The sequence below is a fragment of the Mus musculus genome, chromosome 17 (assembly GCF_000001635.26).
Source record: "Mus musculus strain C57BL/6J chromosome 17, GRCm38.p6 C57BL/6J".
In the NCBI taxonomy this organism is placed as follows: domain Eukaryota; kingdom Metazoa; phylum Chordata; class Mammalia; order Rodentia; family Muridae; genus Mus; species Mus musculus.
In genome coordinates, this window is record NC_000083.6 from 86,121,443 (window position 1) to 86,146,755 (window position 25,313).

A 25,313-nucleotide genomic window follows, 5' to 3' on the forward strand; every position below is an offset into this window, starting at 1 on the left:
CTCTTTCATTTCTCTCATCTGCAGTGTTCTATCTGCATTCTGCTTTTGCTGATTTACATCAAGGCTTTAACTACAGAATCTCTGAGTGTCATATGTATATCTTTACATGAACACAGTTTCCATGAGTAAAAGGTACAAAACCAGCGAGAACAGTGCAACAGACTTCTTTGGGCATAATAAATAAAGCTATAAATACTTGGTGTGTTATAATAACTTCTGGTAACTACTGAAACAGTACTCTATTTTAAAGAAATAGGGATTGAAATCAATAGAAATTCTATTTACATTTTAAAAGAATTTCTCTGAGAAAACTTTCAGTGACAAACTACTTTTACAAATAGAAACCTGCATATGTTAAAGATTTAAAATATCTACAGTATGTATCCATGAGCTACTAGATGGGTCACGAGCTAAGAAAACTATTCACTCTGCACTAACACCTGGCGCCCCAAGCACCTCAGAGCATCATCGCAGGAGACATTACAACAGCAGGCTCAGAACTCAGTAGTAAAAGTGGCTTACAATGAAAACCATTACTGAAAGCGGTGAACAAAAAGTACAAGTTTGCTACAACAAAGGGACTTTGGAAACCCTCAGCACACTGGAGAACACCATTTGAAAGTCTTATACACTCAGTGAATGTTTATAATTAAAATTACACTCGTCTAAGGGCTGCCCTTGGTCAAAATGCAGATGCTTTGATGACAGGAGCATCACAGATGATTGTGACAAAGCTTTTTAAAACCTCTGCTTGGGAGAGTCACTGCCTGAGTTGCCTCTCCTTGTGGTAGTGGGTCTCAGCAGGAGGAAGAAATGACCAGTCACTTGGGTAGCCTTTTCTCATAGTGCATGGCTGCGTGCTCTAGCCAGAACAACCAGAAGATGTCCACATGTCTGAAAAAGCTCCACTCCTAGTTGCTCTTTCAGGCTTACTACAGCCTGCAAAGTAAGTACTTCTGTAAAATCAAGAGAGAAGGAAAACCAAAGCAGAGAAGCCGATAATAAGATCTCCATAGTGACAGAGCTGGAAATGCTCTGCAGTAACAGCTGTGCCTGTCGAGGGACACTGACACTCCAATGTCTCTTTATACTCTCTCGGGACGTAGGCCTCCTCACAGCACAGAGCCCTCAGGCCCTCCCTCCTCAGTACGGGGATGCCCAGGCCCCAGGCAAAGCCCATCCCTGGTACAGAATAGGTTTTCATTCCGGTCAAATTCTTAGTGTGTAGTGAGCAAGAAATGTCTTCTACTGAAGAAAAATATATATATATGTGTCTGGTTTCTAAAATATTTCTAGGAAGAATGATGGGAATGATGAAAATACTTCTTTAGAAAACTCCCACAGTAATAGAATTCAAAGTGATCACGTGTATGTGTAAAGCACAAAAAGTGAAGGGAAATGAGAAAGAAGAAACATCTCAAAGTTTTAAAAGCAGCATGTGGTAGTCAGAAGAGAAATGCCCCCCATAGGCTCAGGCATTTGAATGCTTGGTGCCCAGTGAGTGCCTTGCTGAAAGGCCACCCACTGGGACAAGTGCTGGGAGTTCAAAGCCTCACCCTACAGTCAGTCTGCTCTGTGCTTCACACTTAGGGCTGGCTGCTGCTGAGGCCATGCCTGCTCCTGCCACACCTCTCTGTCAGGATGGACTCCCACGCCTCTGGAACTGTATGCTAAAATAAACTCTTTCTCCTAGAAGTTGCTTTTGTTCAGAAAAGTCCTGACACACAGTACACAGTTAACTGGAATTCACCATAATTCTCTGTATTTGTGATGAGAATCAACAAGTGAGTGAAGTCCAGACTAAGTCCTGCTGTGTCTGTAGGAACCATAAAAACCTGCTGGGTCTGTGTTAGTCACATGACCTGAAGTGTCAAAGCCTGCTGTCAACCACCATGTATCCTGTGTCACCACATGTGACCATCAGAAGGGGGATGGTCAGGATTTATGTTTACACCGTAGACCAGTGCTGCTTTCAACCATGGCCCTCTAGAGAAGTATCTTTTGCAGTGGGCTAAAGCTCGTAGAGACGCATAGCTAATACAAGTGCTGAGAGTGAGTAGGCCCTGCATTATCTATCCACAGACTTCAGAGAACAGAGAAAGGTGTGGAAAGAGCATGAGAGAGAGAGAAGTCAAAGAGGAGTTCTGTGAAATGCTGTGTGGGGGACAAGTCATGGCCACTGCACTCATGAATTCCCTGCAACTGTAGTTACCCACACAAGCTCAAGACAAGAAGGCCAGTCAGTATTCCAGCAGGCAGCAGTAATGGACACAGTGAGACACACACACACAAAACAAAAATAATAACAAAAAACAACACCCAAAGGAGACATGAGGAATGATGGTGGGTGTACTGGCTAGTTTTGTGTCAACTTGACACAGCTGTAGTTACCACAGAGAAAGGAGCTTCAGTTGAGGAAATTCCTCCATGAGATACAACTGTAAGGCATTTTCTCAATTAGTGATCAAGGGGAAAAGGCCCCTTGTGGGTGGGACCATCTCTGGGCTGGCTGTCTTGGATTCTATAAGAGAGCAGGCTGAGCAAGCCAGAGGAGGAAAGCTAGTAAGGAACATCCCTCCATGGCTCCTGCTTCCTGACCTGCTTGAGTTCCAGTCCTGACTTCCTTTGGTGATGAACAGCAGCATGGAAGTGTAAGCTGAATAAACCCTTTCCTCCCCAACTTGCTTCTTGGTCATAATGTTTGTGCAGGAATAGAAACCCTGACTAAGACAGTGGGTTTTAGGAGAGCCATGTTGAGGGTTCCCAGAGGAGTGAGGGGACATGGGGTAGATATAATCACAGGATATATGGATAAGCCTGTCAGAGGAGTGAGGGGACATGGGGTAGATATAATCACAGGGTATCTGGATGAGCTTGTCAGAGGAAAGACCTTTTTAGGAGATACAAGCATCGAGACCTGTGTAGGAGGAATGTAGTATACCTAGGAACCAAGGAGACCACTGTACCAAAGAAGACAGGAAATGGAAGCCAAAGACTCAGCCATAAGGAACAACAGGCAGCACACCTCCCTGCAGCTAGTCTCCACAGCAGACACACACAGTCCCCAGCCCCAGCAGTGAATCTCAAGGCTACTAAGGCTCATCTGTCATTAAAATATGAAATGCTTTCTGCAAAAGCAATACAGATCTGCTGAAGGAAATGCATGCACAGGAAGGACTCTGGGTCCAGTCCCCAGAACACTGCCAAGAAAGAAGATAAATGAACTTTGTAAGGCTGCAACTGAATAGACCATAGTATAACAATCAAAATAAAAACTTAAATGCTCTAAATCACTGAACATATAACTATAAATAAGTATTAAAAACTAAGCAAATATGGATTGTATTCATTTCAATCCATCTCTAACTTCAAATAACTCTTTACATTACTGTCCTTTCCCAAACATATTAAAATGTATGTCTGTGAACAGATAGTTTGCAGTTTACAGATATGAATACTCATTTTTTAAAAACACAAATTCAACTGGCTAGAATATGTCTAGTGCACCATATTTCTCCATAGTTAAATACACAGCATGGATTTTGTTATCACAGACTGACCGCTGTTGATAAGTACATCTCCCAGTTTGCAGAATCAACAGAAAGTCAAAAAAATCCAACAGGGATGGAGAAACACGGGTTTAAGTTGGAGCTGACCTATAGCTGGATGGGCTACAAAGCCAGGGCATCTAATGTGCAGATGAGGACTACAGCCCGTTACACAGCATACTGGGATTTGTTAAGAGAGTAACACAGGTGCTCTTACCACCAAAGAAGAAAAGGCAGCTGTGTGAAATGACAGTCATATTAATTTGACTTCAGGTCAATGTTGTCTGACTACAAAATTCATTAAACTTCATTAAATTCATTAAAATTCATTAAATAATGCTTGTATATCTAGACAATGTCTATATTAATATATACAGTTACTAAAACATAAAAGAATCAATGGTTTTTTGAGAAATAAGCTTAAAGATGAGGCAAGAAAACTGCAAGTTCAAGTCCAGGCTAAAGAGTAAGGCTCCAGAGAATAATAATCTTTTAAACCTTTCTCCTGTGCCCTGTCTCATTCTCTCTCACACAAAGGACAGAATACATTTGGGAGCAAATTTTAGAAAAAGCCCCCTTATTACATAGGAAAAAGTGTTAAGAGCAGAAGCCAATTTGTTCTTTGTGTATGCCAGAAGTATTGAGATTCTTTTTGAAGAGAAAATCTAAGTTATAGGGTTTTTAAAAGGCAGAAATAAAATAAAAGCTTTGAAAGATAATAGAAGAATTTTTATAACCTTGGGGTATAGAGGGATTTCATTTAAAAGTAAAAACATCAATTATCTTAAAAGATTAATAAGTTAATAAAAACACCCTGAGACCTTCTATTTACTGAAGATGGCATTAAGAAAGCCCAAGTAGGAACTGGGAAGTACATGTTGTGAACACAGGTCTTAAGAGACATGTGTAAATGAAGAAAGAGAAACAGCAGAGATTGGGGAAGTCACCGGAAGCAGGAGATTGGCCAGGACCTGTTTGTTCGAGTCATCTGTTCTTCATCTGCTGTTGACAGACATTTGTACAACCACTGGTGAAGACAGGCTGAGTGTAGGTAATGAGTGGAGGCATGTGCATCTAAAAGCAGAGCAGCAGCAGGCTGCCCTCTTCTGGAAGCCAGTACCTTTAACATCAGGCTTGATGTAAGACAGCAGGTTGAGCTGCCCCGGGTTCTCCAGCAGGGTCCACGCTGCTCCTTCTAGCCCCAACTGTTTTGCTCTCTGGGCTTTCGTGCCCTTGCTCCCCATTTTATATGGAGCAGACTAGGAAAAAAGGCAGAGAATATATCACAGGAGTCTGTTTTGCAAAGTCAAAATCAAAACAGGGACACAGGACTAGGACATACTGAAAATACCATAAGCATCTTTCTCTGGATTGTCCTGTCCCCTCAGAGATGAACTCTATCAGACTACAGGGGTGCTTTGTGTTACGGCTTTATCTTCACCATTTTCTATGTGCTCAGTTCATTCTCCACTGGCATTTACTCATCTCTAAAACTCATCATCTCAACTCCAAGGTCCTCAAACAAGCAAGCCCCCGTTAAAGTCAAAGTTGTTTCATACAATACTTCTCTTCTTCTTCTTCTTCTTCTTCTTCTTCTTCTTCTTCTTCTTCTTCTTCTTCTTCTTCTTCTTCTTCTTCTTCTTTTTCTTCTTCTTCTTCTTCTTCTTCTCTCTCCTTCTCCTTCTCCCTCTTGCTCTTCCTACTCCTCTTCTCTTTCCTTCTCCCTCTCCCTCTTCCTCCCCCCCTCCCTCCTCAACTCTTCCACCTGCTGGCCTGCTGGCTTCTCTTCCCACATAGCCTGCTGAAGTATTATGTTGAAGGTCCACAGCACTTCCCTAATGATAATGATTTTCAGTCCGGATCTTGCCCAAACCCCCTGCTACAACTGCTATTCATCACCTCAGTCACAACCTCCTTCCTCCTGATCCACTTATGTCAGCTCCAGAGTCTCCTCAGAGTTCTCTGATGATTTTTTTCAACATGTACTCCAGATTCTGACTTTTATTTCAAAAGTTGCTGTTTCCCAGTGGTCATACTGACCTGCTAGTCCATAATCCCCTCCTAAAGTGAATTCTCCCAGTCTCATAGCTTCTAACATAAGCCTATCAAAGAATCCATAAGGGGCTGCTGGCTTCTGTGAATACCAAGTCCCTTATAGAAAATAGACTGGTGCTTCCATACAACCCATGCACTGCTTCCTATAAACAAATCATCTCTAGATCACTTACAATAAAGACAATGGAAGTGGCATGTGAACGCTTCTTAGGTTATATTATTTAGGGGAGGGTAATTTTAAAAGTATGCACCTACTCAATACAGACATGTTTTCTACCTATTGCTGGTGGAGTACAAAGACGTCAAACCAACAAATAACCAGAGTGCCAACTGTTTTAGTTACAGGCTGAAGACATTCATGTGTAGGTCTCCAGTTCTGCCATCTCCCCTGCACTTCACACTTGAATAATCTACTCTTCTTCCTTCCTTAACTGGAAATTCCTAGGGGGCAAGGACTATTGACTACAATGCCCATATGTGCAAACCCAAGTTCCTAGCACACACAAAAAGGCATCCAGGAAATATGTATTGATTAAAAGATAAAATCACCAGGGAATTAATTAACAGTGGCTAGTGGCTTAGCTTTTTCCATCTTAGTCTTCCTCAGTGATAAAAAGAGACCGCAAATCATAAGCACTCAGGCATCCCACTGAGAGATGCAGTTCCTTACCACATGCTCTAGTTCCTCGAACGTTTTACAGTTCAACAAGGCTTGCAGCAAGCACTCCGACATTTTCCCCTCCTTCTTAATTTTCTGGATTCTACTATGAACCTTCTTGGCAACATCCCTGAAATTAAAAACTTACATAATATATACAGTCTCTATGTCCAACATTTCTTCTCAAGGCTAGCTCACACTTACAAAAACATTGCAGGGAAAAGAAAAGGGAACTCTAAACTGTTTTATTTTTGACTCATTTGACAGTAAATTCACCCCAAAAACATTAGTATGGATTTCCAAGAAAGAATAATCTATAAACTACAATAAAGCCATCAGGATCAAGTAGTTAACGCTGATCTATCACTGTCTTCTCCCTCACAGACCTGATTAACAGTGCTGGCAACAACCTCTGTGGATTCTCTCCAGAAGATGGGTAGCTGTCAGATGCAGTCTCTCTGGCTGAAGCAATGCTCCAGGTGTTCCTAGATTTTCAAAGTCTCAGTACTTTGAAAGGCTTCCTACCAGTTACTTTGTCATGTCTTCAAGTCTGGCCTCCCAGGAAATGTTTCCTTACAGTTAAACCTGGGGCCTACTGGTGGGGATCTCAAGCTAGTGACACTGCTCTTCTTACTGCACCTCACTGAGAGGCAAATGATTCCGGGGCAGCCTGTTACTGAGAGAACAGTATCACCACTTGAGGAAGTGACACTGGTTTCTGACATCAGCACTTCCTCCCTTGTAACTAGCGCGTGTTTTGTGGAGGGAGCCTTTAAGATGCTCATTCCTCAATAAGCTTCCGACGTATGCACTGATTTACTCCTATCACCATAGACTTTGGTTTCTTATTTTTGCTTAGTGGTTATAATCCACCACTGTGACATATTTTAATGCCCAAATTATCACGGGCTTGGCCAGAAGTAACCCTTTCAAACTAAGTGGTGAGAGCTTTTGACTTGTCCCTCTTACTCTCTAGCCCAAGGCACCCAGCTCATCTTTTACCTTCCATCCTGAGCACTGATATCCAAGATTGCCCACCAGGAAGCATCTGACCTCTACTGCACTCACTGACTCTGCAGCAAGGCGGCTCAGGATAAGCCCACTCAGCACACGGGACTGGCTTCTGAATACTATTCTCTCTTGACAAAGATCTAGGGTTCCATAGAGAACACATGATTCTAGGAATCAATGCAGATGAGTCAGTGCACAGCTGGGCAAGAGGAGGGGCAGGCGGGCACAGCAGTTCTAGCTTTCAACAATTATTTTTCCTTATGAGTGTGCAATCCTGCTGTCTGTGTCATCCGTGCCATCTTATCTCATCACCTGTTCTTATTTACAAAATCTGCCCAGCAATGGCACTGATACAGGTAACATGAAGGAGGATTATGTATACATTCATACATGTATTAAGGAGGAGTATGTATACATTAATCCAAGGCTCTCTACTTCAAGTCTCTGCTGCTTTGATTTCCCTACAATAATGGGCAATAACCTGGAATTGAAAGCAAAGTAAGTTCTTTCTCCCTTAAGTTGCTTTTGTTGGATCATTTATCACAGCAATAAGAGAAGAAACCAAGCTAAAATCACCGAGAGTACAGTATGGTATCATTTCCTTCATGATCACATGGCTGACCAGGAGCAGTATAAGAGTCGTATAGCATCCTGCTTGCCCATAAAACTCAAACTCATAATAAAATAAAAACTCAAAATATTCAAAAAATAAAACTCAAAAATATTCACAGGGCAGTGGTGGCACACACCTTTAATCCCAGCACTCGGGAGGCAGAGGCAGGCAGATTTCTGAGTTCGAGGCCAGCCTGGTCTACAAAGTGAGTTCCAGGACAGCCAGGGCTACACAGAGAAACCCTGTCTCAAAATAACAAAAAACAAACAAAAACCAAAACAAAACCTCAAAATATTCAAAGTAGAGTTTAAATGCTTGTGGACTTGACTATCATGAAGGTGCAAAACTAAGTCACTCCACTGTATGTTGAAGACTATCTATACTGGCATGAACTCTCCATCTGGGGACTATTGAGCAGCAAGAGGACAATGTTATACAAGCTTATGCAAGCTGTGGAAGACTTAGACCAACATTTTTAGTTTACTGTTGGCAGTCCTGATTCTGCCATTATATCTAACTATTTCAATGAAAAAAAAAAAAAAAAAAAGATGGTCAAGACCTATAGATACATGGTCAAGTTAAGCATGTAGCAGAAGGAGGCCATACCCTAATATAGCAGACAGACCTGACTCTCTCTGGCAGAAGAGGACGGCACTCAGATGACAGCAATGAAAAGACACAAAGCACCAGAACTATGCAAACAGCCACTCATTCGTGTCTTTGTTTCATGTCAAGAGCCCACAGCTTGTTTCCTACATGACATCCATCCCCGCTCAGGTTTCTTACCGTAGCTCATCTAGGGTTTGACGAACTTCTCTTAAGAAATCAGCATCAAGGTTATTAATGAGCTCTTTTCGATAGCGTACAATGAAGGGGATTGTGTTGTCATCATTAAAGAGGCGTATGATGTTGGCACAAACCCAAGGTTCAATATTAGTTCTCTCAGATAAAACCTGCAAAGAAAGATACATGATTCAAAATACTGATGCCTATAATCCCAACACTTTGAAGGCTGAAACAGGAGGACTACCATGAGTCTGAAGCCAGCCTGGGCTATGAAATAATATCCTATCGAAAATTATCATCATCAACTGATTAAGAAAATTGGGCCAAAATATCAGATAGAATTGTTTCAAAACAACAGATGCAGTAAATGGCTAAACTCTCTCCAGGCTTGGCTCTTCTCCACATTACCACCAGACCCACAGACAATTATTTAGGACAGTCTCCCAGACAACTAATGGTTATCTCAACCCTGCATTTGTAAAGTGAGGTTCCTGTCAAACTCATCCTCCACTCTCCTCATGCATTACCTATTCAAATAGTAACTCAAACTAAAAAAGCCATCCACCTCCAATTCTCAAGTCTGATCTACTCCAATTACAAAATATGTCTTTACTCTCTTCCATTCTCCCATCCCCACAGCAAGCCTCGTTCTAGCCTACACCACTGAGGCCTTTAGCTATCCTCCTTGCAGATGCTCCAATCTCATCTATTCCTATTTCCATAAGGAGCACTATGAATATTCCTTTCAAAATGTATACTAGATCATGTAATTTAATTGGTCAAAACCATCGCTAATATGCCATGACACCTGGAATCCAAACTCTGTTAGTCATAAATAAAAGTTAGCAGTATTGGAAGCAATTGAGGGCTGGTATTGGAGCCACCTTCCATTTACCTGGCATACAACTTTCCCTCCTTAGGCCTCCTGGCTAAAAGAACAGAATACCTCTGGCCCTGGGAGATAGGATATTTTCATCTGCTCCAAAGATTAGACCATACTTCTGTTACTGTTCTTCTTCTGAGGGAAGCTAACTCAACTGGCCCTGTCAATCATCTGGCAGGAATCTGCCCCCCAAATCCCTAGGAAAGCTGGAACACCTGAAAACATGGGAAGAGATGGAGGAATAATGATCTCCTTAGTAAGACAACATACTTACCCCTCTTGAAAGCCCCGACCCTGATGGACTAACTTGCAGACCTTCCCTGCTAAGCATTTTTCCAGTTCTGAAAGCATAACTTTTCCTTTCTTTCTATGTCTTTTTCCAAAACCCTAGGCAAGCCAGGCGTGATGGCGCACACCTTTAAATCCAGCACTTGGGAGGCAGAGGCAGGCGGATTTCTGAGTTCGAGGCCAGCCTGGTCTACAAGAGTGAGTTCCAGGACAGCCAGGGCTACATAAAGAAACCCTGTCTTGAAAAAAACAAAAAACAAACAAAGAAACAAAACCCAAACCCCTAGGCATACTGCCCCAGTCTATGCATCTTTCCTTGCTAATCTGGACTTCCTCACGTACTCTCTGAAGCTTAGGTCATGCTAGCGCAGTGATAATCAGGACATGTTTTACAGGTCCCAGGGATGAGGAGCAGCTCAGAGGTAAAGTGTCTGCTGAGTATACACAAGGCCCTGGGTGTAAGTCTCGGCAGCACAGATAATCAATCAATAAATAAATACCAACTCTCTTTCCAGAAAGCTAACTGGGAAAGAAGTCAGTCAAAATCTGACCTCCCGCTGCTCCAGTGCTGCTGCTGCATCAACTGGTACACGCTGCACCTCGAGAGTGCATGAGCTCTGTGGGTTACACCAGCAGTTCAGTCTACATCCTCAGAGCAGCAGCATAAGCAGCAGCTACAGCCCTGATGAGAATGCACTCTATCAGGCCCCACCTAACATCTAACACCTGCCTATCCTGTCTTAGAGAAACGGGGCAAACCCAGCAGAACAGCAGCGAGCAACCCTAGAGAACATGGAAAGGCAGAGCGGGAGACTCAGTCTTTACTCTACAGTGTTCCCTTTACTTAAGGGAATTCATTGACTTCAGTAAAGCAGACATGCATTTACTAAGGGAAAGAAAGAAAGAACTGCACAGAGAGGGAGGGAGGGGCCCTAGGGAGAAATGCCATAACAATTTTAATGTTGACTTTTACTTTGTAGAGAACTACTGCTTTGTGATTTATGATTTAGCATTGACTCATTTAAATTATGTGAGATAGGGCTGGTGAGATGGCTCAGTGGGTAAGAGTACCCGACTGCTCTTCCAAAGGTCCAGTGTTCAAGTCCCAGCAACCACATGGTGGCTCACAACCATCCGTAACAAGATCTGACGCCCTCTTCTGGTGTGTCTGAAGACAGCTACAGTGTACTTACATATAATAAATAAATAAATCTTTTAAAAAAAATTATGTGAGATAGAAACTAATATTCTCATTTTCTACACACGAACACTTGAGCTCAAGAAGTACACTGCCCCAAGTCCCACTAGCCGTATTACCTCTTCAAAAATGCAATTTCTAAGCAAAGCAAAAGATTTATCAGGCAAAAGTACAAAGTACTTAAACTGTCTCCTCTCTCCTGAACACAGGCAGGACAGAGTGTCTGCACACTGCCCTCTAGCTGTTAGAAACATCCAGAAAGACGCCTTCTTGTCCCCAGTGTCCCAGTGATCTCTTAGAGGGGAAACTCCCCTCTGCTCAGTGAGAAAGAAAACATCTGGGCATCAGCAAATCCACTGCCGCTTTAATCACCCAGCAACATCTGCACTTTTAAAAGAGCTAACCTCAAGTTCAATGACTCGCTAATAAATTGAAGAGAATTTTCTGTTCTGTCAGAATCAACCCCAAGCCAGCCACCTAAGCAGCTCCTTTCTGAAAAGTTGCTGACTCTGTCTACCACCTGGCCCAAAGAATTGATTATGTCACTATGTCACGTAAAATGCTTATGTAAAGACATAAGTGGGGACAATATACACTGCCAGAAATCAGAAAAGAGGTGAGAGAAGAGGAAAGGGAGGACTGAAAGAGGTATGAAGGGGATGCTGTTGTTCACAGCCCAGAAGCTGTCTAGTTACACTTCTGAACATCCTGGGCAATTGCACATATATCTGTAACACATCAAAGTTTGCTGATGGCTTAAAGCCTCTAACAACTCTACCAACTAGGTTATAATAACTAAAAAATAAATTAAAAACATTTTAATCTAGTTCATGTCTCCCAGAGCAAACAGGCTACATCTACACTTAGTGCAGAGCGGCAGTGAGGCTGCCAGCTCAGACACTGGCTCCCTTTCCACTTCGTTCCGACTTCTGCCTTCCTGGGCTTAGCTGTTTCACCTACGTCGTCTCTTACTGTCTCTCGAAACAAAGGGGAAGAGCTAACAAAAAGGCTCTGCTTGCTTTTCTCCCTAATTTAGGAAAGGTTACTTAGACCCACAAAGCCACTGCACCTGCCCAGGCTCACCCTTAAAATAAGAAACCATATCACAGCAATCACAACTTCAGCACGGTTTAATCCCAACTGACTGTGCTGCTTGCTTTTCAGTTTTTACTAACAAACTTACGTGGGACATCAGGGGCTTTAACCAAGACAAACTTCCCATAGCAACCATAAATTCACAGTCTGGGAGACAGATGAAAATGGATACATTGCTTCCGCTGAAGAGCATCCTCAGCTGCTGGTCAGGAATTACACACAAACTATGTTCATGGTAAAGTGTAAACAAGCATAGGCTATGCAGTTGCAGTTTGCCCTCTTCACACAGATGATGAGACCCCTGAAAAGCTAACCTCAACAGAAGACCAGAAGACCAAGGCAGGGGCTAGCAGGGCCATGGGAAGGAGCCAGCCTATAGGATCCTATTATGCTCCTATTATGAAAACAAGAATGCTTCTGTCTACTTTGCTGACTATAACTAATTTTTTATATTACCCAGTTACTTCTTCAAATGTGCCATAATAATAAATATAAATACTAACGTGTGATCTGGAGCCTAGTTCATAAATAAACGGCAAAGATTATTACCTTTCAGCATTTACAGACCTGTAAACAAACAACTCTGAGCCCAGTCTTCACCAAGATTCATAACTTTACATTCTTCACAGCTGTCTCTTGCCATACTACCTTAAAGACACATGATCTCATCAAAAGCTCAACCCTGAAGGACACTGTTTTAGGTAGCTGACTCACACGACTCTCACAGAACTCCCCTCCCCCTGCCCTCATACACACACACACACACACACACACACACACACACACACTCTACTAAACAAATGTAACATTATTTTTAAAAAGAAAGGTTTTTTTTTCCCTTGTATCCCTTGTAATCTGGAGAAAAATTCTAGGGTTGGGCTATATTCCTCTTTTTGTCCATGACAAAGAGTAGGGGACAAAGCATAAAGCAAAATGCCCAGAGAAGGCAGCCCTGCACTATGAAAAACGGATGATGTCTGGAAGCTCAGAGGGTTTCAAACTTTGAAACTCCTCTATTCCTCCTGTATACAGCCAGCAGCCAGAGGTGGAGCCACCTTAGTGTCGCAGCACTAATAAAGGGCAAGGCAAGGGAGCTGACGCATGCCCACCCTGGAGCTCTGAGCCAAGGGTGAAGGTTAAAGAGAATCTGAAGAGTGTGGGCGGTCTGTGGCCTGCCTGATCTGTGAAAGCAGCGCCTCCTAGACCTGAAGGAATGAAGCAAAGGAAGACAGATAGCTGTTTACTGTGACTGGTCTTTGAACCGTGTGGGTTCTTTTTATCATCCTTTTTCTCACCTCCTATCACTAGTGATGAGAGAGAAAGAAGTACAGAGGGGCAGAGAGAGAGGGAGAGAGGGAGAGAGAGAGAAAGAGATCCCTGTATCTATTTTCTTTCCTTTTGTTTCTTCTTTGAGCATGGCTACTAACAAATCACAACCAACCACCCTAGACCAACCGACCCCAACTTCACTTATCAGGGCTCTATCATTTATATACTCTCTGAAAAGTTCCCAGAATTCCAAATGTCACATGATTGCAGAAACTATCTACAGCTAGCAAAAATCACGCCTTGGCTAGAGCATGAGGCAAATCAGTCAGCTGTTGCAGAGAGTAGGAAGCAGCCCTACATCCCCACACCTGGTAGCTCTATGTTTTTTAAAGAAACCAAAATTCTAGAACTCTCACTACAATTTAAACTGTTTCTCAATGACTCTCTGCTTAAAAAAAAAAAACAAAATAAAAAACAAACAAGAGAGCGCTATAAGACAGCATTCTAGATTCTTTAGCGTGCCAAAGAGAAGAAACATAACAACTCAAAAACTACTGGTGACAAGCTCTAGGTAACAGAAAAAGCAGCACGGCCTAAAACAAGGCCCTCTGAACAACAAAGATATCACAGAGTCCCAGTCTTAGAACCCCCAGAAGTCCTGGGCTCTACAGCAGCAATTTATAGCAAAGGAGAGGACAGGTAGGTCAGAAAGTCACCCGGGTGTAGCCTGAAATGGCCCAGAATGTGTTGGAGCACACGAAGTTAAGGCTCGATGCTCATGGCCAGCCTGCTAGTCTCCAGCCTGCTAGTCTCCAGCCTGCTAGTCTCCTCTGTCACACCCCATGCAGCTATAAAGGTGGGTAGGCAGAGGGACAGGAATGGAAAGCTGGGAGAGATCAAGTTATAATTCTTAAAGAATTTGTCTTCGAAACATTCCTGGGTCTTATTCCTAATATACTTGATGCACGAATAGCCAATGACCTAATCATGTATGGAGAAAACAATCCGCACTCAAAATTAAAATGTAGCAGTGAGCCTTTAAGGGCCCCATCTGTTGGTGTGAAATATCTACACTGTGATATACAGAAACAACCACCTTTCTTAACTGATGGGACAGCTCACACCAGCAGAAAAGAGCTGATGATGATAAGCCAAACTACAAATAGTATAGCCAAGAAAAGAAACAGATGTCAAAGCTTGATTCCAGAAATCACTGGCAAACGGAAAATTCCAAACTGCCAGCACGCCCCCTGGTGAGCACAGTGAACTCGACACTCCAGGACTCAAAGCACACAGGTGACACGAGGCTGTACTCACCTGTACTACGTCCCAGTTCATTTCTACCTCCTCTTTAATGTCGCTGACACCGTCGGGAACCCTGGCCGGCCTCCCCTGAGGACATGACTCAGTCCTGATCCTCTTTACCGGGGACTGCCCAAACGTGAAGCTGTCCTCGCTCTCCTCCTTCTTGCACACATTTCCACAGGCGCTTGTTGAGGGGGTCTCCACATTACTGCCTCCACCCTCCAAGGGGCTGGCCTGGCTGGTTTCCTCATCAACTTTCAACCTTTTTTTGGCCCTCGGAACTGGTTTTTTTTGCTTTTTTGCTGCAGTTTTAAGAGTCTTTGTCGTCTGCAACTTGTGGCTTTTCTCTTCCAAATCTGCATCAACAATAGCCACCGGGCTGTTCTATAAAGCCACAAAGAGAAAGCATGAGAATTTCAAAATTAGAAGCCCTGGTATGCTGCTCTGAAGTGAAAAAGAACAAATTATCAACACATGCAACAACTTAAATGAATCTCAAAGGAACCACGTTAAGTTGAGACAGCCCCATCCCAAAGTTACACACTATAGGAGCACATTTACATAACCATCCAAGGCACACAGGGAGCTTGGGGGGGGGGGAGGGTCGGGCCGGGGGAGGGGGGTCGGGGGGTCGGAGATGAGTGGGTAAAGGAGCATGATGATGTAGATGTGCCAGGGCAATGTAAGAGGTCCTTGTGAAGGTTACACAAACCCACACGGGTAATAAAACTGCACAGTGCTAAATACAAACACACACATAACACATGGAAAGCCAGAGCACTCTAAGTGAACAGAGGATTTTACCAATGGTAATATCCTGGTCATTATACTTACATGAGACACTCCAATCTTACCACTGGAGAAAACTAGATAAAGAGTACCTAGAGTCCCTCCTGGTGTTTCTTACAACTGCATGTGGACAACTTATAAATAAAGTTTAATTTCACAAAACAAAGTAAATGATGTATCTACATGTGCCAGAAAACCAAGAGTAAGCTGCAGCCACCGCTGGAGATGCAGCACAAGCCAGAGAGTGTGCTTGCCGGAGCAGATGCAAAATCCTGGTCTGATCCCACGCCTCATGAAGACCAGGCATGGTAACTCACGCCTGTAATCCCAGAACCTGGAAGGTGGAGGCGAGTGGGCTGGAAAGCCAAGCTTACCCTCAGTTACACAGCCAGCCTGTGCTACATGAGACCTGACTTAAAAATATAAATAAACTCAGAAATTGGTAAACAAATATAATAAAAACCACACCAACCAATCAGAGGGAGAAGAAACGCATCTACATGCTTGTGAAATTCAGAAGACTATACTCCTCCCTGCTCAGACAGGAGGCAGAGGACTGGACACAGAGCAACAGCAGCCAAATGCATGAGGCTTTCTTTTGTTCCGCTTTTTGAGATAGGGTCTCATGCTATAGCCCTAGCTTCCTAGAACTCACTGTGGAGCCCAGACTAACTTTGAACTCAGAGCAATTCTCCTGCCTCAGCTTCCCAAGTGCTAGGATAACAGGTGTATGGCACCATGGCATCCTTTTCTTTGAGAGGAAGCTGCTCAGGAGCCGACACAGGTACCCAGGAAGCAATCTCTGCTCTGTCAATGTCACTTTACCTGATGGTCATCTTGGCATTCAAGATAGTGGCAACAATGCAAAGAGCTGCCCTTGAGAAGTTTGCAGTCACAGGCTGGCTTGTCCATCCCTCAAGTGACACAGGCGGCACAAACACAGCTCCCAACAATGTCTCAGTCAAAATTAAACTTCTCTCAGGGATTTCTCCAGAATGACTGAGGATGAACACTGAGAGCCACAGTAAGGACTCTTCTAGCCCAATGCCAGCTGCCACGTGTGTACATGAAACACACAGTAACACCCTCTGAGCAGTACACCTGTTCAAAACATGATGGATCCAAGCAGAGACAGGAAGATACAATGGCAAGGTCTACAATTCACAACCTAATCAAATGAACTGGCATAACTAAAGAATGTGTCCATCTTAAAGGAAGCTGTCTAAGAGAAAGAAAAGGAATGCACAAAAGACCAAGCATGATCAGCCTTCTTCTACCTATAATAAGGCAAAGGAAAAATCAACAAATAGACTCTGAATGTTTCAGCCGCAGGAACCAGAGAGCCTGCTGGGAGATGACTGCTGCAGACTATCTTACTCCACACCATTACAACCTGCAAGTGTCACTGTGATGACCATAGCCAAGACCACAGGAGGCAATCAATAAGCCCACATTGATCTGTCTAATTCCTATTCTCAGCCCATACTCATCAAGCAAGTTTCTAACTATTTAATTTCCTACTTCAGCCTCCAAGAAGAAAAGTGCTGCCCCTCCAAGAAGAAAAGTGCTGCTCCAAGCTTCAAGTGGTGCTTGTTTCTAAGGATTCATTATTAAACCAGCACTCTGTGTAGACACATCACTCTGGCAAGCATAAAAGTACCCCGAGAGGTATAATGGCTTTTGAACTGCTGACTTAGAAGCCCAGTCCCACCACTCACTATCTGTGTTCCAGGAGAGTCACTTAACACTCCCTGCCTCAGCTTTCCTATCTCTAAAATCAGGATGTTAACTACAGCACTCCCAGTGGCCGTACCCATCCCGTGAGATCTTCAGGGGGAAATACTGAGTGTGCTGCTTGGATAACAATACACTCAGATATTTGCTGACACCACCATCCAAACCACCACTTCCACACTTAGCCCACCTCCTTAGAGAAGAGAACAGAAGTGGCTGAAGAAACAGTTGCTGCAGTAGTCAAGTATTCCTGAGACTGTGACCAGAGATACCAGTGCCCTGAAGTTTGTGTCATTTACATGTTCTGTCCCACTCAGTGTAAGGAGAAAGAAACCGTCCCTCCCATGTGAAAAACACTGGGTGTTCCCCACATCTAGAGAGCAACACCACCTACCAACTCCTCCTTAACAGCCACATCTTTTGATTCGTCATCCACCTGTTGGGAGCTCTTCTTCGCCCTGGGCCCCTGCTTCCGTTTGGATCCCTTGGAAGCAGGCTGTCTACGATTTCTGGGAACTTTCTTCTGAGGTTCCCAAATGCTGTCTTCCTTGTTATCTTCTTCAGAGCCAGATGACCTAGAAGTGGATCGACAGAAGAACTTCCAGGAGAAATGAAACCAGACGACAAAGGTAAAAACAAAAACATGCTTCATAAATGATAGCTGGAAATGTGCAATATAAAAAGGAGTGATATGACCACAGAATATAAACAATTAGTGCTAAGAATTGAACAGGTGATCGGGAACCCAGAGAAGTACCTTCTTCCTACAACACACTCTTCACAGGTCTACTCTCCTTCTCTGACCTGACGAGCATAATACATACTGTCAGAACACAGAAAATCCATCATCATCTTAAGTAACTTACTGGGTCACGTCACACCACTGTGAGCCTTTCGATCTTAACAGTAAAAAGCATTTACGTTCCTAAATGCCAACCAAATCCATTTCAAATGTACTAAGTTATTCAAACCAATGAAAGGACTGAGAAAGAGTTTTTTAAACACCCCACACTGCATAAAAACCAAGCCAGCACCAAGACCCTCAACTATTTTATTGACCTCCTTTTCCTTTCACATAGACCTATGCACCAGAATAGACTGAAAACCTACACTGCCTTTCTGACCAAGAAGCGAACTTACTTCAAGAGCAGAGGAAGCGCAGCCCTCCAGGCCATCTGGGTCTCTCTTTCTCTCCCCTAAGGAGGTCAGTACGTGGGAAAAGGACCTGAGCTGAGTCAGTGAAGCTGTCTGAGCTCTCAGTTCTGCTGACAGGCAAGAACCAGACTGGATGACTTCTCAGCTAAATTATGTTCCAGGAAAACATAATGATGGCGGGACAAACCACTGACACCATCAAAAAGTTCTTCTCAGAGCTCGTAAGCAGCCTGAGACTAAGCAAAACAAAATCAATCAAAAATCACTAAAACAGTGGATCCAAAGGGAACCATAACCTAAAACCTGTGTTCTACCGGATATTCCATGGAGTACTTGGGAGTCTGAGGGCAGGAGGATTACAAGTTCTGACTATGTTTACCCCTACTCTACATACGGACAAGCATGCACGCACGCACACATAAGCACATGCACAGAGGAGGAAGGGGGAAGAAAGAGAATAAAGGAAAGGGGAGAAGAGGGAAAGAAAAAGAGGAAGAAGGAAGAAGGAAGAAAGAAGGGGAGGAGGAAAAAGGAAAAGGCAAGGGGAAGACAGAGAAACTTAGGGTCTCCTCCTTTATCAATTGAACAAGGATTTTTGTCAAAATCACTTGTCACACAGGAAGTGGCTCAAGGCAGCTATCAACACTCATCCCCCCCTTCCCAGAAGAGCGCAGGAGTGCCTGGCAATCGTCCTACAAAGCACACCTTCCTTATGCCTCTCTTCAGTCCTTTTGACCCTCTCCTCTCTCCCCAACCTCGAAATGTTGACATCTCCAGAGTCTTAGTCCTCAGGACTCTCTAGTTTATGCCTTATCCTCTAAGTCTCAATTTTACATCTGCAGATGTTCTTTCCCCTTGCAGATCTGTGTTCAGCTAGATGTCTAGCAATCACCACCAACTTGCCAACAACAAAACAGACCTCTTGGTTCTAATGCTCCTGTCTATTCCTCTGGTCTACAGAAAGCCCGTAACCACCACGTCCTTTCCATTCTACCTTCAAGAGTCTATCCAAACGGGACTAGTTCTCACCGTTCTCACCCCTACACCAACCTCCCTGCTTCACCCTCACACTTGAGTCTGTTACACACCAAGAACCCATAAAGATGCTTTACAAATATAAGCCAGATCAGGTCAGATCAGGTCGCTGTCCACAGCACTCCAGTGGCTTCCCAACTCACTTCTAATGAAGTCCTAACGCTTCCTCATAGAGTCTAAGATCCCACCAATTACAGTCTTATTTCCTGTCACAATCTGGCCATGCTGTTCTTGCTACTCCCCAGACACAATTCACTGCTGCCTCAGGGTCTGTGTGTTTGCTGCTTTCTTATTTGTAACCTAATCTAAGTTCTTATTTGTGAGCTTTGTGTCACTACACTGACATAAACTGACATAATTTAACTTATTAAATGGCTTATTTATCTTAGAGGTTCAGTTCCAAAATCAGGTAGCCCCATTGGCTTGAGCCTCTGATGAAGACAGTAAGAAGGTGGCAAAGGCAGGAATCTATACTGAAACACATTCACATCTTGAGGCAGGAACAAAGAGAAGACAGGCCAAGGCGCTACAATTCTCTTGGAAGAGCTTGCCTGCAGTGACCTAAGAGCTTTAGACTAGCCCCCAACTCTGTAACATCCCACCACCTCCAAATAACTACCCTAGTAATAATCTTTTCGGGACAACTATCCAAACTACAGCAACTAGCAAATCTCAAATGGATCTCTTGGTATATCCAAAGAACACCATGACTGTTCTTTCCAAAATGCCCCTCTACCACGGCCATACAGTATGCTCCCTAACCCCTGACCTGCTTTCATTTTATCTTATATTACTATTATGGCCTAACATTAATCACTTGTTTTCTCAGTAAATGTCAGAGGCATATGTAATATGGTATTCTATAGCAGAGGATGATTTTGAGCCTCTGAGACATTTGGCATTATCTAAAGACATTTTTGGTTGTCATATCAAGAACTGTTGCCACATTTAGTAGAGGCCACAGATGCCACTAAATGTCCTATAAAGCATCAGGCAGCTCCCAAAACAAAAGGTGACCCTATACACAGTAGCAATGCTAAATGGGTTAGGAGCTACAACTAGGGGCTGTAGAGATAGCTCAGCAGTTAAGAACACTAGCTGCTCTTCCGGGACCTGGGTTCAATTCCCAGCACCCACATGACAGCTCACAACCATCTGTAACTCAAGTTCCTCAGGATCCAACACACTTACACAGATATTCAGACAAAACACCAATGCACATGAAAAATATCATAAAAAAGAAAGAGCTCTGCTCCAAAGCAGTGTAAACAACAGCTTGCCCTCTTTCACCTGTACAGGGTAAACATTACATAACCTGATAGCTGCTTTCTCTCTCTTGGATCATGGCACAATTATAACAGAGAGTTGTTACATAGAGCAAGGACAAGAACACACATGTCTTCGACCCAAATGACTTAAGTGTCTACGGGACAGACCACATTACTCTTAAAATAGTCACCATTCCCCCAACAACATATTACACTAATATGCTTACAACTCAGAGAAGAAAGAGCATTCATCTTTGGGTTCTGCATTCTCGGCCTGTATTTTCACTCTTTTGCGCAATGAGGGCATCTGGGGAAAAACGGAACACAAATCAGAGTCCGCATGACATGAGTAGGTTTATCATTTCGTCCATTTAAAACTAATACTCCAAAGCTCTGCTGTCAGAAATGCCATAGAGGGGAGAAAAATATATGGCTCATTCACAAGCCCAAACACTGGCTCCCCACAGGATATAACCTGCTGGTCAGAAGAGAACCCAGTGGCCTTCCAATGTGCAAATACCTTATGACGCTGAGACCATCTCTTGAAAAAGACAAGCCCTTCCAGGGCAATAAGTCTGCTTTAGAATTAAAGGATGGAGTATTCTGCAAGTATTATTTTATAGTGATCCTGCCAGTCAACAGATTATAAAGATATCTGTTGTACTATTTCTCAAATATAAGAAATTTTCTCTCTTCCACATCTTTTCATAACATTAAAGTGTCTTCACAAAGTTAGGAGTCAATCAAATGCCAATCAACTTAGTGACTTAGGAATAATCTATACTCCTAAAGCAAAGCAGACATCCTCTCGCAATATCAATGATTAGCCACTATGCCACTAAAAATATTTACCATAGTCAAAGGCTCAGCAGTTAAAAAATATAAGACAAATGACAAGAGGAATCACATAATATAACAAAAAAGTAAGTCTACTAAACTGATAACATTTATTACCTAGAGAATGTCAAAACAATAAAAAATGCATTAGACTAGCATGTTCAGAACAAGTCTCTGGACCAGAGGAATATTGTAAACCTTGGCTCTAACACACTTATAAAAGGAGGTAATACTTCACAGAAATACTTAAGCAGTTGTCACAAAGAGGAGCCTGATGTCCCAGTATCTCTGTCCTGTGAGTGCAAAACTGAGGGAGACTGTGTGGAGAAGGAAACAAAAGGCCAGCAGAACAGTCTCTTAGCAGCAGACAGGACAGGACAGGTTATGAGAACAGGAAAATATGACTTCATATGAACAGTTTGCCATTATAAAAATAAAATGTAAAAAAAAAGGGCTGAATAGGAAATGTGGCACACCTTTCTTTAACCCTAGCATTAGGGAGGCAGAGGCAGGAGGATCTCTAAGAGTTCCAGCCAGGTCGGTCTACATAGTAAGATCCTATGTATAGATAATTAAGTAAATAAATAAGAAGTTGGTGTTTGACACAGTGCTAATTCAAACCAGGTCAGGGGAAAACTTGCCTTCACTCTGTAAACGGAAGAGAGACAACTAGCTGCTCCTCTGAAGTGATTTAACCACAGGCCTTCCTTGGGAGCAAACCCATGTTCTAAGAAAGATTTAAACTACAAAAAAGCCAGTTGGAAAGTTCTACAGAAAGCAAAGGCGGGTTGTCTTCAGTGCATTGAACAAGAGTAGAACATGCAACTGTCCCTAGCCATGACTCAAAACCCACAGTGAAAACATTAACATGTTATTAAGTAAGTCCCAAGCATTTGAGATCAAGTCAATTTATCCTTCAGTCTCCATTTTTTTTTAAAGTTAGGAAGGAAGAAAGGACAGACAGACAAACAGAACAAAAAATGAATGAAAAGAAAGGACACGTGGACAAGAAAAGTGAGTGCTAAAATTTTTAGGACCAAGGTTGAGGGATCTGGGGTTGGGTATACTCTGTCACAAAAGGATCTTTCTAGGTGACCTAGCCCACATGTTAAGATGCACCCAACCCACAAAAATACTGGTGCGCACCAATATTTAAAAGGGGGAAACAGCATTTAAACTTCTAGGGTAGTAGTTCTCAACCTTCCTAATGCTGAGTCTCTTTAAAACAATTCCTCACGTTGTGATGACCCCAACCACATAATTATTTTCGCTGCTGCTTCATAACTGTAATTTTGCTACTGCTGTGAATCGTAAATATCTGATATGTAGGGTATCTGATATTCGACCCCAGTGAAAGGATTATTGTTCAACCCACAGTGGAGAGCCACTGTTCTTGGAGAAAAAAAGAGACAACTCTTAAGGCATCTAAATGTTTCCCTGAGGGGATTTTAAAAAAGATGCTTCACATGTCCACAGACCCTCAAGAGATAAAACAAAACAAAGAACAACAAGCCATCTAGCAGGAGGACAGCAGCTAGCCTTCGCTACGAGAGAACCCTGCTGTGTTTTTATGAATGAGAATCTTGAGACTCCATGGGATGGAACGGTTTGCTCCAACGATAGAGGTGTGAGGCAAAGTCCTACAACTGAGAGCCACGGGTACCAAGGCTCGTCCTGCGCCGCCCTGCGCCTCCCTGGGCACAGGAGAACGTCAAGCTGCCACGTGGGAAGGAAGACTGAGGAAAGTTGCTCAGAGTTCTCAGTCATCCTTTCCCTCCATGGCTCGGTCGCCTCCTCTGTGCCCAGGGCACCTCTGAGGAAGGCGCGTGATCCCGGCGCGCCACGACTGACAGCGATTCCTCCCTCAGCTCCGATTCTTCGGGGTGAAAACAAACAAACAAACAAACAAACAAAGTGGCCCTGGCTTTCTCACGCCTGCCATGCGCGCTACCAGCCGGTTCAGAGGACGCGCTATGGTGACAGTGCTGAGAATGTACAGTGTAGACTGTGTGACAGACCGCTGGTGCTAAAAGACAGAAAATCTTCATTTAAAAAAAATTCTTTCCCACACGAGCACTCATAAATACCGCGGCCGAAAAGCGAAAACGGCCGGCCCGGAAGCATTGCCGCTACGGTGGACACAAAGCTCACCTTCGGGCTTGGCGAATCTGGAGAAGAGAGTTCTGCTGAGGAATCTTCCGGTTCCCGCCGGAAGTTTTTCAAACGCCGGAAGTCCCGCCTTACTTTACTGGAGCCACACTACCGGGGCGGGGCGGGGCGGGGTAGGACAGGGGCCAGGGCGAGGCGGGGCTTGAGCCGGTGCGGTCCAGGGGCGGGGGCGGGGCGGGGGCGGGGCGGGGGCGGGGGCGGGGGCGGGGGCGGGGGCGGGGCGGCGAGGAGAGAGACTGCTCCTCTGGTCCACAGGGAATTTGTGTTTGTCGCTACCCTAGGGGAGGGGCAGAGATTTGGCAAATATGCGTCCGCCTCTATATTTCCACTTTTCTGACAGACCTCTCTTGGACTACTTTACACCCTTTTCACCCATCCTTTCATTTTGTGTTTTGGATTGTTTTTTGTTGTTTTGTTTTTTGAAAAAGACTTACTCTGTAGCCCAGCTCAGTCTGAGTTCGCCACGTTGCCCCCGCTGCGTTGTATTTTTAGGCCACAAAACCTAGCTCGTCCCTTTTCTTTTTCTTTCTCCCTCCACCCTACCACGCTGTGAAAGTGTCTGAAGTTTTCCGCCTTGGCTAAGTCCTTATTCATCCCATGGGAACCTTACTTAACGAGAGACATTAGCTAGAGTCATCAGCCTCTTCCTCCAGTCTCAGGCAGTTTGATAGACTGCCAAGCAGATCCATTTGGAAGCCGAGGCCTCTTAGATACTTCCAAGAAGATTTATGCAAATTGCTTTTTGCCTTTGAACCGGGTTTCCCTGGGTCCCATCTCCAACTGTTAAGATACCCAGAACACTGAAAATAATAGTCACTGGGTCATTAACTCGAGAAAATGCAGCTCTCCCGGAGAATCAGAAACCTTGCCCCATCTCATATTCAGAGTCCCGAAAAGTGCAGTGAGCACAATCCTGGTAAACGAGCCTAGGCACAGTTTCCTTTACATGCAGTGCTGGGTTTTCCTTGTTCAGAGCTGATAAAGCACTCATACTTGTCAAGATGATAAACCAGGTTGGACCCCGGGAGCCCGTGTAAAGAGAACCAACTCCCAGAAAGTTGTCTTCTGACCCAAAAATAGCCTCTACCTTTTGATTAAATTAGGCTTAAATAACCCTTGTCCACAAGGAGACAGGTTTTTGTTTACTTTTTGTTTTGTCTCTTTTGGTCACATCAAATGCCTAAGCTGTTGCACAGTCAGCTCATAGTGAATAGAAAATCAAATTGGATACCCCAAACCGCAGAAAACTCCCATGCTGCTTTCTGAGTTTGGAAAAGTCAAATCTTAAACCCGCTGTGATAACCTGAATCCTACCTTCCCCCTTCCCCCAATCATTCCAGTTTTTAAATCTATAAATCATTCTCCAGAAATTCTTTCCATTTACATCTCTAAATCAGTTCCCAGAGGAAATTAAAAATTACTTATCTCTTTCCTTGCTATCATTTTTATCAGCCCCACGAAACTCACAGAAACAACATAAGAATAAGGTTTTAAACTAGAGAAACAAGACTTGTGAGTCTAGATTAGAATTTCATCTATCAAGCAGAACAGATCCTATAATCCCAGCTTGGGGGATAGAGGTACATCCTTATCTAAATAGTGAGTTGGAGGCCAACC

The 25,313-nt window shown here is 43.6% G+C and overlaps 1 protein-coding gene across 5 annotated transcripts in view; it reads right to left on the reverse strand.

Moving 5' to 3' along the window:
- Srbd1 (S1 RNA binding domain 1) overlaps positions 1–23,774 on the reverse strand; it is a 160,552-nt gene extending 136,778 nt beyond the window's left edge. For 4 of the 5 annotated variants that reach the window (XR_385394.3, XM_011246728.1, XM_017317728.1 and 1 more), the window contains exons 1-7: positions 23,679–23,774; positions 20,918–20,997; positions 17,627–17,807; positions 14,722–15,093; positions 8,672–8,838; positions 6,274–6,391; positions 4,669–4,807 (exon numbers count right to left, since the gene is read on the reverse strand). Coding sequence is in view for 4 of the 5 variants with exons in the window: in XM_011246728.1 (XP_011245030.1) it covers positions 4,669–4,807; positions 6,274–6,391; positions 8,672–8,838; positions 14,722–15,093; positions 17,627–17,807; positions 20,918–20,997 (1,057 nt within the window). In the remaining variant the exon portion in view is untranslated. The remainder of the gene's footprint in view (positions 1–4,668; positions 4,808–6,273; positions 6,392–8,671; positions 8,839–14,721; positions 15,094–17,626; positions 17,808–20,917; positions 20,998–23,678) is intronic. The other variant, NM_030133.3, reaches the window with a different exon arrangement.
- Positions 23,775–25,313: the final 1,539 nt, after the last annotated feature.